Source organism: Octodon degus, unplaced genomic scaffold, assembly GCF_000260255.1.
Source record: "Octodon degus isolate 3935 unplaced genomic scaffold, OctDeg1.0 scaffold00001, whole genome shotgun sequence".
In the NCBI taxonomy this organism is placed as follows: Eukaryota; Metazoa; Chordata; class Mammalia; order Rodentia; family Octodontidae; genus Octodon; species Octodon degus.
The window spans coordinates 6,125,417-6,142,647 of record NW_004524577.1 but is presented as its reverse complement, the minus strand read 5'-3'; the positions used below and the strand labels follow the sequence as shown (position 1 = coordinate 6,142,647).

General features: G+C 48.3%; 1 protein-coding gene across 4 annotated transcripts in view; it reads left to right on the top strand.

The window, feature by feature from the left end:
* Positions 1-964: 964 nt before the first annotated feature.
* The window catches only part of Nsmce1 (NSE1 homolog, SMC5-SMC6 complex component), a 32,252-nt gene continuing 15,985 nt past the window's right edge, over positions 965-17,231 (top strand). For 2 of the 4 annotated variants that reach the window (XM_023716384.1, XM_023716281.1), the window contains exons 1-3: positions 965-1,037; positions 8,230-8,274; positions 8,800-8,946. In XM_023716384.1, coding sequence (XP_023572152.1) covers positions 8,811-8,946 — 136 coding nt within the window. In that variant the 5' untranslated portion in view covers positions 965-1,037; positions 8,230-8,274; positions 8,800-8,810. Of the gene's footprint in view, positions 1,038-7,334; positions 7,354-8,229; positions 8,275-8,799; positions 8,947-17,231 lie in introns of those variants that run through there. The other 2 variants (XM_023716319.1, XM_004622900.3) reach the window with 2 other exon arrangements.

Genomic DNA, 17,231 nt, shown 5'->3' with positions numbered 1-17,231 from the left:
CAGTTAGTAAAGGTAACTGACACTTGCTGAGGGCCTCCTACGCGCCAGACACCTTCTCAGGGCTTTGGGGTTAATTTGCACAACCCCAGTAACAAGCTGTCATCATTATCAGTGCTTTACAGATGGGCAAGCGGAACCCAAAGTCTGAATATTCTGTTCTGGGGCTCTGCGATTCTGAGTTCAAGGACCGGGATTCAATTGTTGACCATCTGGCTCCAGAGCTTAAGCTATTAATCATTAATCTCTCCGCTTCTCTCAGCTGGCTAGCAGATGAGAAGGCAGTCCAGGGACTGAGAGGCTGCCAGCTCCTGGGGCTCTTAACACGCTCAGAGACGCACTTACTGCATGCTTATAGTTGGTCATCACTACCCAGCGAGGCCCCTTCCCAGCCCTCAGGCTAACCTCACTCCCCTAAGTAGCTTTACCTGCTTCTCACAAATCTCCCTAAGTAGGAAAAACTGTGGCTAACGCTTAACCCACACCGCCGGGCCACAGATTTCAAGGGCCGTGCCAACCACGCGATTTGCATCGTGTACAAACCACCCACACTCCAGTAGGGTCTACCATCCCCACGGGACAGAAGAGGAAACTGAGGCTCGCAGTCGCTCAGGGGCGTCCCCAAGCGCAGGTGGGGGAGCGGCAGAGCCACGACGCCAGCTCCGTTCGAGCCTCCGCCTGGGACCACGACGCCGCACTGTCAGCGCCCAGAGGAGGAAACTGAGGTCCCGGACTCGGCACTTCCTCCTGCCCGCGGATCTGGGCCCACGGAGGCAGGCACAGGCGCCACGCCCGCGCCTCCTGGCTTTCAGTCCGCGTTACCTCCGTGGTGAGGGCGGCTGTGTTCGCGCGGGAAACCGCGTGGCTCTGGAAATCGCCGCGACGCGGGGCGGGCGAACCGGAAGTGCGTCACCCGCTGGGCGGGGATTCCGCTGGCCGCCACCAATAGGAGCGTCGTCTCGGCGTTGGCCCCGCCCCGAGCCTGAGCCCGCCTTCCGGCCGCCGCCGCGGGCACAGTCTGGGCAGCTTTGGGTGCTGTGGTGGGTACAGTCCCGGGGGGAGCGGGGGGCTGGCGGGGAAGGAAGAGGGGCGTCCAGAAAGAGCAGGGCACGGGCGGAGAGCGGGCTTGGGCGGACAGGCCTGGGGTGACGCCCCGGGGCGGGAAGCGCAGCCTGGGTCGACGCCCCTCCCGCCGGCGCCGCGTCCTGCGCGCGTCGCGTCCCCGCAGCGAAGCCCGGCCGCGGCTGTTGGGGTCTTCTCGCGCTTTTCCGGATCTTCCCCGCATCCGCAGCAGGCCCTTGAGCGAAGACCCTCCGAGCGTGGTTCTTCACAGCCAGGCATATCCCTAACTAGCCCCCTGGTCAGAATTCCGGGTCGGAGCAGGAAGTTCTGGTTCCAGGACTTGTGCGATTTGAGACCCACGTCGCAGTTTTAGGGTTCGCTCGTTTTGCATCCCGAACAGTCACCTGGGTCCACTTAGCCATAGTTTCCTCATCTGTGCGATGAGGTTCACGTGAGGGACAGATGTGGCTGCGGCGAGGCGCTAGCGCTTCGTCTGCGTTGTCTAGCGTAATGTCCAGTGATGAGTTACTTTTTTTTTATTTTTAGTGTTTTTTTTTTTTTTTTTGCAGAACCGGGGATTGAACTCAGATCCTTGCGTTTGCCAGTCAAGCGTTTATCCTACTGAGCCATCTCCCCGGCCTTTTTTTTTAAAATGTATTTAGTACAGAGTCTACCGGGTCTCACCACCCAGATCGGACTCCTTGTGAGTCTCCTGTTTTCAGCCTCCCAAGCGCTGGGATTATAGGCGCGCCACCACGCCCAGTGTCAGTTGCCCCGGCTCGGCCCTGACAGCTTCACTTACTACATAAGCATTTTTATTTTAAAATGATCTGAGTAGGTAGAACATGGCAAGGGTTATCGATCTTGCACAGGCTTTCTTCATAGAGACAGCTGACATAATATGCTTAATAAGTATATTTGTATATGTATCTTTTACATGCCTTCCACCTTTGTCCTCCTTGCTTTTTCTTTTGGTGCCGGGGATTGAACTCAGCACCTTGTGCTTGCCAGGAAGGCAATAATGCCGCAGAGCTATCTCCCCAGCCCCACCCTCGTCCTCTGCTGTACTTCCTCTTATTGACCTTTGTGTTTGCTGTCCCCTGTGACAAGGTCGCACCTTCTCCTTGTTTGTGATGTATAGTCTGCCCATGCACATGTGGGGCTGGCACGGGGCCCAGAGGCCTAATTCCATTTAGGGAGACCCTAGCTCAAGATATGAATACACAAAAAGGGCTGGGCAGCTAGCTGAGCTCCAGAGTGCTTGCTTAGCGTGTGTGAGAACCTGGGGTCAGTTGCCTGGCTCCTGCTGCCCACCCAAAGCAGGTAGAAATGTAAACTTGAACGAAAGCTGTTAGCTGGTTGAGATGGTAGTGCGTGCTCTGTAATCCCAGCATTTGGGAGGCTGAGGCAGGTGGATCGCTGTGCGTTTGAGGAAAGCCTGGGCTACACAAGGAGACTGTCAAACAGGTTATTAATTTGCCAAAAGCTTCCATTGAATGCTTTTCTTCCCCTTCCCAAAGATAAGCACTGCCCTATTTTGTACCTTGTTTTTGTACTACTTTATGTTTCTCTAATGAATAATGGTTTTGGATTTGACCTAGTAGGGACCTAGTGTACACGTGTGTGGCTTGCTTTTTGCGTATGGCATGTTGTTTAGAAGTCTCCATCTTCATTGCTGCTGTGAATTCCACGGCATGATCGTAATGGGGTTGTACAGCTGCTCTGCAGTTGGCAGGGCATCGTGCTCATGCCAGGCTTTTGTAAGCGTCTGAGCATGTTTCCTGGGGCACGTGTGGACAGTTGTCTGTAAGGTATAAACCTAATAATGGGGTTCTGAGGACGTATGTGCTGGTAGTGTTAGCTGAAGCGCTTGTGAGGATTTGGGCTGGAGATGTAGCTTAGTGGTAGAACACTCACCTAACGGTGCAAGCCCCTGCACACACACACACACACACCCCTACACCTGTTCTACTCATCAGCACTGAAGGAAGGTTTCAGCCATTCTTTCAAATTTTTGTCTGTCTGGTGGTGGGTAAAACACTTTTTTTTTTTTTAATTTTTTACTTTTTTATTATAATTTTATTTGGAAGAATGAAAAGAAAAGCAAGAAAAACAAAAACATACAGAACCAGGGCAACATACAACAATATGTATATTACAGATTATCAAGAGAATAGCTGATTAACAATGAATGATACTTATTTTTATCTTCAAATCTGTTGCTCAGATTATCATAGTTATGCAAGATGGGACATATGATTGAATATTACTGAATGCTTTCAAGAAATCTTAAATTTTGTTCTTGTCACTTTTATTACCTTTTTCTAAAAAATTTAAAGAGTATAGTAATAATTGATACTGTTTCATTGGTCTTTTTAAAAATTATTTATTTATTTATTACATTTATTTATTGTGTGTCTCTGTGGCCAGCTCAGCCCACCAGGGGGCGGGCTGGCTGGCATGTGGTGCTGGGGATCGAACTGCGGTCCCTGTGCTTTGCCAAGCTTGTTCCAAGTAGGTGCTTTAGACCACTGAGCCATCTCTCCAGCCCTCATTGGTCTTTAATACTTATTTGCCTGGTAACATTGAGATTGGGCATCTTTTTAAGTGCATTTATTAATCTCTGTCTCAGTCTCTGTTTCTGTTTCTGTCTTAGTCTCCCGGTCCCCCTGTCCCCCTCTCCCCCCTCCCCTCTGTTGTCTGTTTTTCCCTCATACTGTTGTCTTTCTATCCTGTTCTTTATTCTGAAGATGAATATTTTGCAGCTTATATGTATTTCAGATCCTCCAGTGTATAGCCTCCCCTTTTCTGCCTTCCCTCCCCTCTTTGGTGTTTTTGTTGAACAGTTGCCTAATTTTAAAAGTCAGTTTTGCCATATTCAGGTTATTTCTCTGTGGTTTGTACTTTTTATATCTTTCAAAATACTGGAATTTTTACTGGAAGTGTGTTGGTCATGTGCAGTTTAAAAGTGATTGTTTTCAACATTTCATCTTTAAGTTTGCTGTAGTTTTTTTCTTTCTTTTTTTTTTTTTTTTTTTTTTTTTTTTTTTTTTTTTTTTTTTTTTTTTTTTGTGGATCTCATTTAAGAGATAACAGGATTTCCTTTGGGCCGTGGGGCACCTCGGTGGTAAATACTTGCTTAGCAATTATGGGACCCTAGGCCCAGGCCTCAGCACTGCCTCCCCTGAATCCATACTCATTTCTACTCTGAGTAAATTTTGAATTTTATCAAGTTCTTCTGTACATCTATTAAGATGACCGTATGCCTTTTTCTTTGTAAGTGTGGAGACTTGCATTGATTAAATTTTAGATGTTAAAGCATTGCTGAAATAAACTAAGTGATGATATCTCATTCTTTCTGTGTTGCTGGCTTTGGTTTAGCATTTTGCCTAGGGCTGCTGTGGCTCTGTTCCTCAGAGATGCCTTGCGTGTGATTCTGCCTGTGACTCTTCCTTTATTGAAGGCCATGTTACGGTTTGGTGCCCGAGGTGTATGCCAGTCTTACCAGCTGGGTTGGGGGATTGACTTCCTGGCCCTAGAATGATGTGTGTGACTCTTCAGTTCCAGGTTGTTTGTTAAGACTTCCTGGTAAGTTTCATTGGGGCCCAAAGTTTTCTTGGCAGAAAGATAGCTTTTTCCTCAAATGCTTTTAGTGGCTCTATGACTTAAGTTTTCAAGTAATTTTTCCATTAGTTTCAAATGAGTTTCCTATGACTTTATACATACTTAAAACTTCATCTTGTTATAAATTGTTAATGATGTCTTAAAAATGCTTTGCCACATGCAATTAGTTTTGTCTTTTTCATTCTAAGTATTCATTTATAAATGTTCTCTCAGGAAGTCTTAATGCGTATTTACTTGTTTTTTTTCAGATGCTTTTGGCTGTGTGTGTGTGCGTGTGTGTGTGTGCGTGCGCAGCGCTGGGTGTTAAACCCAGTTCATTCTGTCTCTCTTTGTCACTCTTTTTCTTTCTTTCATTCTTTCTTTCTGAGACAAGGTCTGCTATGTAGTTCAGGTTGGCTTTGAGGTCCCTATGTAGCCCAGGCCTCACACTTGTGGAGATCTTCCTGCCTCAGCTTCCTAAGCACCAGGATTATAGGTGTATACCATCAAGCCTGGCTCTAGTTTATTTTTTTATTGTTCTGCTGTTCTCTGTTGCTTTTTCCCCTCATTTGTTGCCTTCTTTAGGATTATTTTTCAATTACGTTACAATTTGGAAATTATATACTCTGTTATTTTTTAAAATGGATGCTTGGGGCCGGGGAGATGGCTCAGTAGAATAAGTGCTTGCCTGGCAAGCAGGGTCCTGGGTTCAATTCCCAGTACCACAAAAACCGCACCAAAACAAAATGGATGCTTGATAAATTATGAAGGTGTAAAATCATAAACTTTTTATTCTATGCACAATCATCATAAAAGTATTAGAACACTAACTCTAGCGTTGCCTGTCAATGTATGTGCTATTATTTTATTCTAAAAGCCTCACAGACACTCATTTTATTGCCTTATTTAGCCACAAGTAAGCTTGAATCTAGCCACGCGCTTTGCAGCGTCCTTGCTCTTCCTTTGGTCTTGCTCTTAGACTCGCAGCTTGCACCCCTTTTATGATAAAGTACTTGCCCTGGAATTTCCTTGGTGAGGACTGCGGGCCATTTCGCCTTTCAGTTTTGCTTCTTCGGGTATTTTATTTCAATCCCAGTCTTTAGTTAAAGATTGAAGGAGGGCCCAATCGAGAGGCAGGCGGCCCCAGCAGTTGGCAGTGCTTCCTGCTGGCCCAGGGTGCTGTGGTTTCTGTTGGGAAGTAACTTGTTGGCTTAATTGCTGCTCTTTTGGAAGTCAGCTGACTGGTTCTCTGTTTTGTTTTTGTGGTTTCTGGGGTTGAAATGAGGACCTTGGCACTGAACTGACATCTCTGCCCAAAGATTTATTTATTTATTTATTGTTAATTTGGGGACAGGGTCTTACTAAATTGCTGAATTACACAGACTGGTCTTTTTAAAATTTCAAATTATTTTTTATTTTTTAAAGAAAGTACAAATTAGAACTAAAACAAAAAATTACAAGTGATACAGAATTTCACTTAACAAAGTAATATGAATTTCACAATATTTGCTGTAGTGCATAGTGTTTTCTTCCAGCTGGTTATTCACATTACCAGATATATGCATGTAAACTTGGAAGAAAGAAATGTGTAAGAGATTAAGAAGAAAAACGTACAAACAATTGGAAAAAAGGAAACAAAACAAATTATTATTTGCTCCTTTCCATAGACCAGCAGAACGCACAGTACAATTGTCCAAACCATCCTGCTCATGTGCACAGATGCACCTCCTTCCCCCACTCCCTCTCCTGCCCGTCTCCTCAGCTCAGTACTCTTTCCTCAAGTGCATTCCCTTTTCCCAGCGTCTGTTGCACCCTTCAGATTCAGACTGGCCTAGAATGTGCAATCCTCAAGACTCGGCCTCCTAGCGTGTGGGCTGGAGTTACAGCTGTGCTAGCACACCTGGCTCTGGCCTATTTGGTTGCTTTTAGTCATTGATATGCTAGCCTTTTCTACCATGGGCCTCAGAGGGTGTTTTTAAATTTGTCCCCTGAGTTGGGCATGGTGGCGCTTGCCTGCAGTCCCAGCACTCTGGAAGCTGAGGCTGAAGAGTTGCTAAGAGATTGAGGCCAGTCTGGGCTCCGTAGTGAGCTCAAGGCCACCCTGAACTACAGGCTAGCCTTGTCTTAAAAAAAAAAAAAAAAAAAAGTACAGTTATCCACTTTGGAATTTAACAGGTCATAGCGACTGTTACCCTGGTTTTTAACATTTGTCTCCATGGTAAAACCTCAGGGAGACCTTCGTTCCCTTAGGCTGGATCTGACAGTGAAAAGCTTAGTGGATTCTTCGAGGCCCATTTCTTTTCTCCTCCGCTGCCCCTCCACAGTGCCCCTCAACAGTATCTTTTAAAACACTCCTAAGCTAACATCATCTTCCTGCTCTAAGACCCCCTCGGTCGCAGAGCTTCATTTGCAAGGCTTCTAGGGCAGGAGTCTGACTTGCTTAGTCTGGCATGTCGTATCGCCCTATCCACTGGCAAATCGCGCGTACTCAGGACATAAAAGTGGAACCAGCGAGTCAAGGTACCTGACCCTGGTGGTAGGAAGTAAACCTGACAGCTGGCTGGAGCCGAGGCTGAGGGACAGAGGACCAGCACGTTCTGCCCAGGTGTACGGCTTCTGCATCTCTGTAGCCTGATGATTGACAAAGAGGGACACAGGAACAGGGTCGAGCATGGTGGAAGAGGAGGCTGGGTATAATCTAAGTTAGGGCTTGCTGGGTACAGGTGCTGGAGAGGTGTTCTCCAGGGTGTCTGGTGGGCCATCAGAGGAACTAGTTATGGGGTAGTGCATCTTCCCAGCTTGGAGGGCCAGTTCATGGTGCTGTCAGAAGAGAACAGTAGCAGGGCCTGGTTGACGTAGGCCTGTAATCCCAGCACTCCGGAGGCTGAGGCAGGAGACAGGAGGATTGCTGCAGGTTCGAGGCCAACCTGGGCTACACAGCAAGTTCAGAGTCAGCCTGAACCTGTGTCCGAGACAGTAACAAGCATTTTCGTGTCTCTTCTGTGTACACCAGGCTCTTGACGAGCTTCCTTTTATGCCTTCACGAGCGATGTGTATTATCCCTGGTTAGTAGATGAGCTTGAGAGACAGCCTAGAAAATGGGTCCATGCTCCGCCTGCCTGCCTGCCTGCCTGCCTGCGGTAACAGCAGGTTGCTCCTTGGACTGTGGCGTGGCCTGACGTGAAGGTTCAGACCTCTAAATCCCAGCCCCAGTTGGCAGAACCTCCCTGAGAGGGGCCCAGGAATCTGCATTACTAAATTGCAAGGCGGGTTGCAGACACGGGCCCTGTCTGGTGCCAGACCGCTGCTCCCGGCCCTGCATTGTGCTGCCTGCCTCGAAGGACAGGAGCAGGTGTGTCGAGCAGAGCTTGTGCTGTACGTTTATCAGCTCTGATCTTTGTGGTTTGTGGAAAGATACCATTTTATTAGAGAGCAGGAGATTTTCAAAATAGCCCACAGTCCTCTTGTGACAGTTGATTTATTAGAGGTTGGGGAGAGGAAAAGGAAGCTGACATTTACTGTTTACGAGCAGCTTTCTAAGCAGTAGATGTTTCTATAATTTTGTAGGGAGAAAACGCAGCCTCCGCTAAATTCTCCAAGGCCGTGTGTCGGGTAAATTGCTGAGTCAGGGTTCAGACTCAGAATTACTGAGCTGTAAAAACAGCCAATGCTTGTGTGTGCTTCCTGGCACGACAGGCCCTTGCACGCATTTGCTCGTCTAATCCTTGTAGGGGTGCTTTGGAGGATGCTTCTGTCATGGTTCCTTTTTTTTGGCAGAACCGGGGATCGAACTTGGGCCCTCGCGCTTGCCAGGGAAGTGCTTATTCTCCTGAGCCATCTCCTGGGCCCCAATCCATGGTTCCTGTTTTGCAGACAGAGCAAAGCATGTGGAGCCTTCGGTGGCCCGAGCTCACTCCTTTAATAAGTGGTGGAGCTAGGCTGTGGGCCTAGAGCCCCACTCTTCCTTGCTTCCCAACCTGCATTCCCAGCCCCTGGCTCATGTTCCTTCCTCCTTTGTAGTAGTCACTGTAAGAAACAGTTCTAAAAACCATGATGACTTGGTTAGCATGAACGTGCACCAAGCCCACGGTGCCGCTCCTGTGCGCCCCGCGTGACCGGGTCTCTCCCTTCTCCCAGCTCCCGCACACATGCAGGCCGGCGCCAGAAGGACGGGGGCCATGACCGATGTCCACCGGCGCTTCCTGCAGCTGCTCATGACCCACGGGGTGCTGGAGGAGCGCGAGGCGGAGCGCCTGCAGAGCCACTGCTACAAGGTTCACAACCGTGAGTGCCACTTCCCTGCTCTCCACGCTGGTGGTGCTTGGCTGGGGAACTAGCCTAAGACAGGGCGAGCAGGATCCTGGCCTGAGCGGCTGGCCCTCACCGTGAGCTTCTGCCCTCCCAGCTTTCTAGTCTCTTCGTCTTTCCCCAAGTCAGTGTGACATCTGGCTCAGTAGAGAGAACTTGGATTCTAAAGGCCCCAGCCCTGCGCTCCAGCTGCTGTCCTTGTCTCTGGTGGGGACAGTGCCTGTACACAGCGTGTACTGCGGTTCAGAGAATTAGCAGACGCGGCATGTACAGGACGCTCGGCGCGGCCAGTGCTGCAAGCAGAGTCAGCCCAGCAGGCCCTCCATGCATCTGCGTCAGTCTTGCCAAATGGAGGGAGGTTGGCAGGTTATTGTGTGATGTCATTCTGTGAAGTGATTTAGTTGCTTCGGGATACATCTGCAAGGGAAAGGGGTGAGCCGACAGGGGTGCAAGGCCTGGTAGGTGCTTGCCAAGGGCGGGAGAAAGAGTGTGAGTGGGTGCCCTGTGGAAATTGCAGGGTCTTCATCTTTATCCTGTTTTGCTTTTATCAAATGAAGTCTTTTTTTTTTTTTTTTTTTTTTTTTTTTTTTTTTTTCCCAGTATCAGGGATCAAACTAGGGACCTTGCTCTTGTCAGGCAGGCAGTGATGCCACTGAGCTATCTCCCCAGCCCTTCAATGAAGTCTTAACACAAACGTGACATTACTAACTAGCATTGTCACTTCTGATTCATGGGAATATAAACATTTGCTTTTTTTTTTTTTTTGTATTTTTGTGTGTCTGTGTGTTTTTAGTTTTCAAGAGAAAAGTAGGAAAAAAAAAATAATATAGAGGTGAACTGAGCCAAGAAGGGTGAGGAGAGGGTGTGGGGTTTGGGAGCCAGGTGAATGGACGCGGGAGACGGCCACAGTTAGGTACTGCTGTTCGTGCAGTGCGCTGGAGGCAGAGCCCAGATCCCCAGAGCTGAGGGGCGAATGCAGTAAGGACAGACAGTGAATAGAGAAATACATGTTCTTTCAAGACACGCGAAAGACAGAGGAACAAAAGGAGGTGGGTGGCCCACGCTGTGTTCTGCGGAGCACTGGTCCACGGAGCCTGTGGTGGAGTTCTAGGAGCGTACGCACAGGCACACGTCGTACGCTTGGAGGGTCCCGTAGCAGGGGCGTGAGTGGCCGCTGCAGACGCTGTGGAAGGCCTAGGCGGAGTGTGCAGTGTAGAGGAGACAGTCCTCTGGGTGTGCAGGCTCTCAGGTCCTGCAGGAAGGCGCCCGAGTGTCGCGCTGCGCCCGCACTGGGAGCCGGAAGCGGTGTGGGTGCTGTGCTTGCAGCAGCTGCTCTAGTGAAGTCTGTGCGGTACCTGCGGCGGGAACTGCGTAGAGGTGGGGCTTTGGGGAAGGGCTTCTTCACTGGAAGGAAGTGTGCTGTCTGCCAGCCTTCCTTTTCTTGTTCTTTAAAACGCCCATCAGAACTTTAAGCCTGCCTGGCAAGCACAAGTCCTGATTTTGACCCCCGGACCGGGGGAGGTTAAGAAAAGGGGGGAAGAGTGAACTGGAAGCCTCCACTCAGCGTCCTTCAGAGGTGGGCCTGAGAATGCTCAGCCTGGTGACTGGTTCTTCGTCCTTTTAGTTTCTTTTTGTAAGCCTTAAATGTAGGTAGTGATGTTGCTGGGGAAGTCTCACAGTTGGTGCAGGGAGCTACATGCTATCTTAGTACTCAGAACGAAAGTGTTTTTGTCTTTACTTGACCTTTAAAGTTGGTCTGAGCTAACTTAGGAAAGTCCTGTACAGCAGATCTAGGAATTGGTTTACAGTAGTCGCCCCTTATGCTCAGGGGATAAATTTCCAGGTCCCCGAGGGATGCCCAAAACTGCATGGTAAAAGCGCTAGATACACCGTCTTCTTCCCAGTTAGGCGTACTCACTGCAATAGAGTCTCACAGAGATTGCCAACAGTAACCAGTAACACCGCGGCGCGATGGCTGCCCCGTTCTGTACTAACAGCTGCGTGAGTGCGCTCCTGCTGTCCCATACCTTACTTTTCTGTACTAACCCTGACTGGTCCACTCAGGATGAGCAGCAGAAAGTGAAACCAGGGATAAGACAGGACTTCCCTTTCTACACTTGGTGTTTTGTTTTTTTTCAAATCCAGATATGGTTATGGTTAGAGTGAACAGGATATAAATGCAGTCAGTTTTTTCCTGTCTGTCATTAAAAAACAAAACAAAACAAAACAAAAAAAACCAAAAAAACCCCAAACCATAGAAAGCACGTGCGGGGCCCAGTGGTTCACACCTGCCATCCCGTGCGCAGGCGCTGAGACAGAAGGCTGAGTTCACACATTTTGAGACCAGCCTAGGCAACATGATGAGACCTCATCTCAAAACCAGACCAAACAGAATAAAACAGAAAGTGTGTTCCCTAATGTTCAAGCAAGCGGAAAGGCATGGCCTGAGAAGAAGTCAGTACTCCCAAGCCCTGGTGTTACTCATCTGTGCATTGAAGAGCTGCCCAGGAAAGTCCCTACACCAACTGGAAAATACTTTGCTTCTAAGAGAACTCTGAGACAGAGGAGTAAGTGAAACCACAAGCCATCCTAATTGCTCGTTCCCTGTTTGTCCCTGATCAAAGCACTTGTTATGCTGCACTTCTGTTGGGGCTCTTTTCAGCTGTCCTTAGGGGTTAACAAGTTCCCCAGCGTCTCCTGGCTAGTGAAGGACTTAGGTTTGTTCTGAAGTCTCGATGCAGGGTTTTGAGCTGGTCTTTCAGAGAGGCCTCGGGGACCTGTCCTCTTGGGGGCTCTGAGGCTTTGAACGAGGGTTGTAGCTGCGTGCGTAGGAGTTCATTCACCAGAGCTTCCTGAGTGTCTTGTGTGAGCCAGGCTTCGTGTGGGGGACTGGTGACATCAAGGTCAGTGTTTGCTTTACCTAGGGTTTTGTGAGTCATTCAGACAAGGTGTCGCATGGCTCCACTAGAAGTCTCTCGCTGGTGGAAGTCACAGGAAACTTAAATAGCTGTGTAGTAGTGTTGAGGGTGACTCAGGTGTGCAGAATTCCATTTGGTTAAGTTGGAGTATCACGGACCAATATGCTTTGCTGCTTGAAATCATCCAGAAATGGACAAAATATATGAAATACTGGACGTTCCTCAGGGGGCGGATAGTGATCTCTCTTTCCCCTTGGTGCTGGGGACCTGGGGATGGAAGCCAGAGCCTTGTGCGTGCTGACAAGTGCCCTCCTCGTGGGCTGCATTCCCTGCCCAAGAGTGATCTCTTGAGAAACATGCAATGAGATTTCCCCCCCCACTTCTAACACTAAATAGCTGATACTTTTTCCAGTACACTTTCCCAGGCTATGAATATTAACTGGGTGCCCAACAACTCATTTTCATTCTCATCCTGTTGACCTGGAGTTGACATCAGATCCTGTAACCTGGAGGGACTCAGTGCATAGACCGCCCAGCTTTGGAAGCCAGGCACAGGTCCCTGGCTGCCTGTGCTGTGTGCTGCGGGCTGGCTGGCTGCAGGTCAGGAGCTGCTACGACCGCCTTCCTTGCCTCCCTCCTTGTCTTTGATAATGTGCTGAGCCCAGGAAGCTACTTTCCTTATCTTTATTAGTTTATTATAAAGGCTGCAACTCAGGAATAGCCAGTAGGGCGAGCTTGGGAGGTGGGGGAGCGCCTGGGTCCTCTCTGAGTGCTGTGAGAGTTCTGTGCCTGGAACCACGACAAGACCAAGTCTTTTCTTCTGCAGTAGGCGTCAGTGACAGCGAGCGCTGCAGTTGGCCCTACTCTTGCATGGCAGGAGTTTTCAGTCCATGACCTGGGGCTCCCGGCAGAGCGGGGCTGACTGCTGGAGCGGCAGACATGAGAGTTCAGGGGCACTGAGGCAGCTGGAGCCTGCGCAGGGAGGCGTGCCTGTGCTTAATGGGGGAGAGACTGTGCAGAGAGACCTTGGCAGAGGTTTCCATAGTCTCTTCTGCAGGCTCAGCGGGGGAGTTACAGAGGCCGGCGGTGGGAGGTGAGGGGGCACACACAGCTGAGAGGATTACAGAGAATAATGCCCAGGCCTGCGAACAGTCCCGCTTCTAGGTCCTTATGGTGTCTACCAACTGTTTAAGGAGGGAATAAAAGTTAAGCTTTTTTTTTTTATGTACTTAGTACAGGGTCTCACTGTGCAGCTCAGACTTACAGTGATCCTCCCATTTTCAGCCTCTCCAGCACTGAGATTACAGGTGTGCGCCACCACGCCTGGAGTCATTGGCCAGCTCAGGGCACCTGGGGGCGGGGCCAGTGCGGTATGTGGTGCGGGGGATCGAACCCTGGTCCCTGTGCTTGCCTCAGCAGGCGCTTAGTTCTCTGAGCTACCTTGCCGGCCCTGAGGGTTGAGCATTGTTAATCTCCAGAATCTGAATCTTTGTGAGCACCAGCATGTACCACGTGTAGAGAATTTCACACCATGAATCTTTTATTTATTTTTTATTTTTTTCACATGGATCTCTTGTATACGAAAGTATTTAAAATACCATACAGAATTACATTTATGCTCTTGGTAAGAGGTGTGTATGAAAACATAAAGAAATTACCTGTTTACACTTGGCTCTTATCCCTAGGAAATCTCATTATGTATATGCAGATATTGTGAAATTGAAAAAAATACAAAACTGAAAATATTTCTGGTTCTAAGCATTTCAGGTGAGGCACGTCTGCCCTGTCCTGCCGGCTTCCCCGGACACTGACGAGACACGCCTGCCTCTTAGCACATTTCGGGAGGCTTGTGTTGCTCTGAAGCCAAAAGCTGTTGTAAGAGCAGGAAATGTAACTATGATTCCTTGTGAAGTTTAGATGCTGAAATTCTCAATACCATTTTGGCAAATACAACTCCCAAAACATATAAAAAGACTGATACAGCATGACCAAGTGGGGTTTATCCAAGAATGCAGGATTGGTTTAGTATTTAAAAGCCAACATAATTCATCATATTAACAAACTTAAGAAAAGAAAATCACTTTAATATCACAGAAAGTGTTGGTGACAAAATCTAGTGTCCACCTTGCTGTGATGTAGCCGAAGTTTCTCCTAGGAAACTAAAGGGATTGTGAGGACCAGGATATGGTGGGACACACAGACTCTGGGGCGTGGAGCAGGTGCACAGGTCGACAATCTGCACAGAACCGACCAGAGCAAACGATGGGGTCTGCTCCTGATGGATAGCTTCTACAGAGTGGGGAAAGAAGGACCCACAAGGCGTACCGAGGGAGCCCGAAGCGGTGGGATCCTGAACACTTAGCTGCTAGTGTCAGGAGAGACGAGAATGTCCCTACTCACCATTGCTGTTCAACGTTAGCACTGCAGATGTGTGGTTCCAGTCTCTGCACTTAGGCAGGAAAAAACATTTGGATTGGAAAGGAAGATGGAAAACTGTCTACTCACAGACAGCATGGCCATCTGTGTAGAAAGCCTGATGTCGTCTGCAAAAAATAAAGCCTGCGGAAGCTAATAGATAAATTTAGGCACATTTCAGAGTATGAGATCAAAGGCTAATGTCAATTTTTTTTATGTATTAGCAGTGAGTAATCAATTGAATTTTAAAATGGCACTATTCATATTAACATCAACAATAGGAATTCTTAGGAATAAATCCAGCAGAGATATGTGGGGCCTGCACAGGGAAGACGACAAGACGTCTCTTCCTGAGAGCAGTCGCAGGGGTGTAAGTGAACGGGGAGGCAGGTCCTGCTCAGATGTAGCTCAGTGTTGTCAAGGTAGCCGTGCTCTGGAGATTGAGCTAGAGATTCGAATCAATTCCAACAACTCCTAGGAGCTTTTTACAGGAATAACAAGTTGATTCTGAAGTTTATATGGAAATGGAAATGACCTAGAAAAGCCAAAACTATTTTCAAAAAGATGACTAAACTTGGAGAACTGACATTGCCTGACTTCAAGACTTATGAAGCAGGGCCGGGGAGATGGCTCAGTGGAATAAGCGCTTCCCTGGCAAGCACAAGCACCTGAGTTCAATCCCTGGTTCCACCAAAGGAAAAAAAAAGAGTTATGAAGCTACTGTAGCATAACCATGTGACAGTGGTAAAAAGGTAGACATACAGATTAACGGAATGAAATAGAAAGTCTACAAATAGATCTACACTGGAGGGCAGGGGCAGTTCTGTGGAAACAGTCTCTTCTGTAAACAGAACAGTGAGCCTGGAGTCAGCCTTCGCCCATGTACAATCTTTAAAGTGGATCACAGGAGACATTCTCTCTTTGCCGCATCTCTTGCAAGAACAAGACCATTCTTAGCAATCAGACTGGGACATTCCAGAAAATGTGGACATCGCTCTGAAAGGGCGGAGAGTTATTGTGAAGGGCCCCAGAGGAACCCTATGGAGGGACTTCAGGCACATCAGTGTGGAACTCGGCCTCCTTGGGAAGAAAAAGAAGAGTCTTGGGGTTGGCAGATGGTGGGGAAACAGAAAGGAGCTGCCGACCATCCGCACGGTCTGTAGTCATGTACAGAACACGACCAAGGGGTCACGCTGGGCTTCCGTTACAAATGAAGTCTGTGTGTGCTTACTTGCCCCTCAACATCGTAATGGGTCTCTTGTTAAAATCTGGAATTTCTTGGGTGAAGAATACATTCGCTGAGTTCATATGAGGGCGGGTGTTGCTTGCTCAGTATCTCAAGCCCAGAAAGATGAGCTAATCCTTGAAGGAAGTGACAGTGAGCTTTTTTCAAATCCAGCTGCTTTGATTCAGCATGCCACAGCAGTCAAAAACAAGGATATGAGAAAAAGTGGATGGTATCTGTTTCTGGAAGGGGAACCGTTCAGCAGCCAGGTGGGTAAGCTCCAAGAGTTAATCCAGCCACAGAGACAAGCTTCTGGATCAGAAAGCCAATCTGTGATATGATATTTTAATGAGACAGTAAAAGATCTTTATTAAATAGAAAAATAAAATGAAGTGGATCACAGACCTACACGTAAGGCTTAACACTACAAACACTAGAAGAGTGCAGGAGAAAATGTTCCTGACCTGGAATTAGGTGGAGAGTTTTTTGGAACCGTCACCACCAGGATGATTCTAAAGGCCAAGTTGGTAACTTTGACCTCAGAGTTAAAAACTGATGCTTTTTACGCTGTGTGAAGACTGACAAGCTGCCCTGACCCTGAGTGACGGCCCACCCCACTCTGAGGGAGGGCGTATTTTTATTTATTTTTTTTTCTTGGCTCAGAGTAATTTTCCCCTTACCCTTCAGTTTTTTTCCTACCTTTAATAAATGTGAAAGTCACACACACACACACATACACACACACACACACACCCACCCAAAACCAACCAAACAAAATGTTGGGAAAAGATATTTACAGGTTGGGCTGGGAGATAGCTGAGTAGAATAAGCACTTGCCTGGCAAGCGCAGGGTCCCAAGTTCAATCCCTGGTACTGCAAAAAAAAAGATATTTACAAGTCGTATCTTTGGTAAGTGACATATCTAGACTATATAGAGCTCTCAAAACTCAGTGATAAGGAGTTATACAACCCAATAAAAGCTGGGCAGAGGAGTTGAGTCATTTCCAGGTAAGTCGTATAGGTGGCAAACAAGCACACAGAGATGTGGGACCTCCCTAGACATTAGCGGAATGCAAATGAAGTCCACAGATCACACCAAGCACCTGTGAGGATGGCTAAAATGAAACCGTTTGTGCATACTAAGAATTAGCAAGAACACAGAGGCAAGAAATGTGAAAGGCTGCCGTCCGGGGACAGTAGTGTGGCAGCCTCGTTGGCCCCAGAGGGTCTTTGCATGGGACTTTTTACGCCCCACGCCACAACCCGAGTGTCCCTCAACAAGTGGACAGATTAGTGGTTCACACAGTGGCATATCACTGAGCAATACAAGACTGTGGGCCGCAGACGTTCTCATGTAACAGCCGACTCATTCGTGCAACTAGGCAGTCAACGAGTTGGTCGCTAAATGAGGAATTTTATATATCACAATATCGTACGCACAATACTCAGCACAAAACAGAGGAAACTCCAGCGCTTGGCTGGAGCTGCTGTTTCTTTTATCACTTGGGTTACCAGTGAGCAGAAGCAGAAAGTGGGCTGAACTCCGCGGCTCAGCCAGGATGCTTCTAAGAGGTCCTCAGGCCCAGGCCTGCTCTGACAGCGAAGTGAGCTGTGCCGGCCAGGTGGCTGTGCGCGGCCCTGGGCCCTCGCTGCCGACTGTGTGCCCTCCAGGTGGCTGTGCGCGGCCCTGGGCCCTCGCTGCC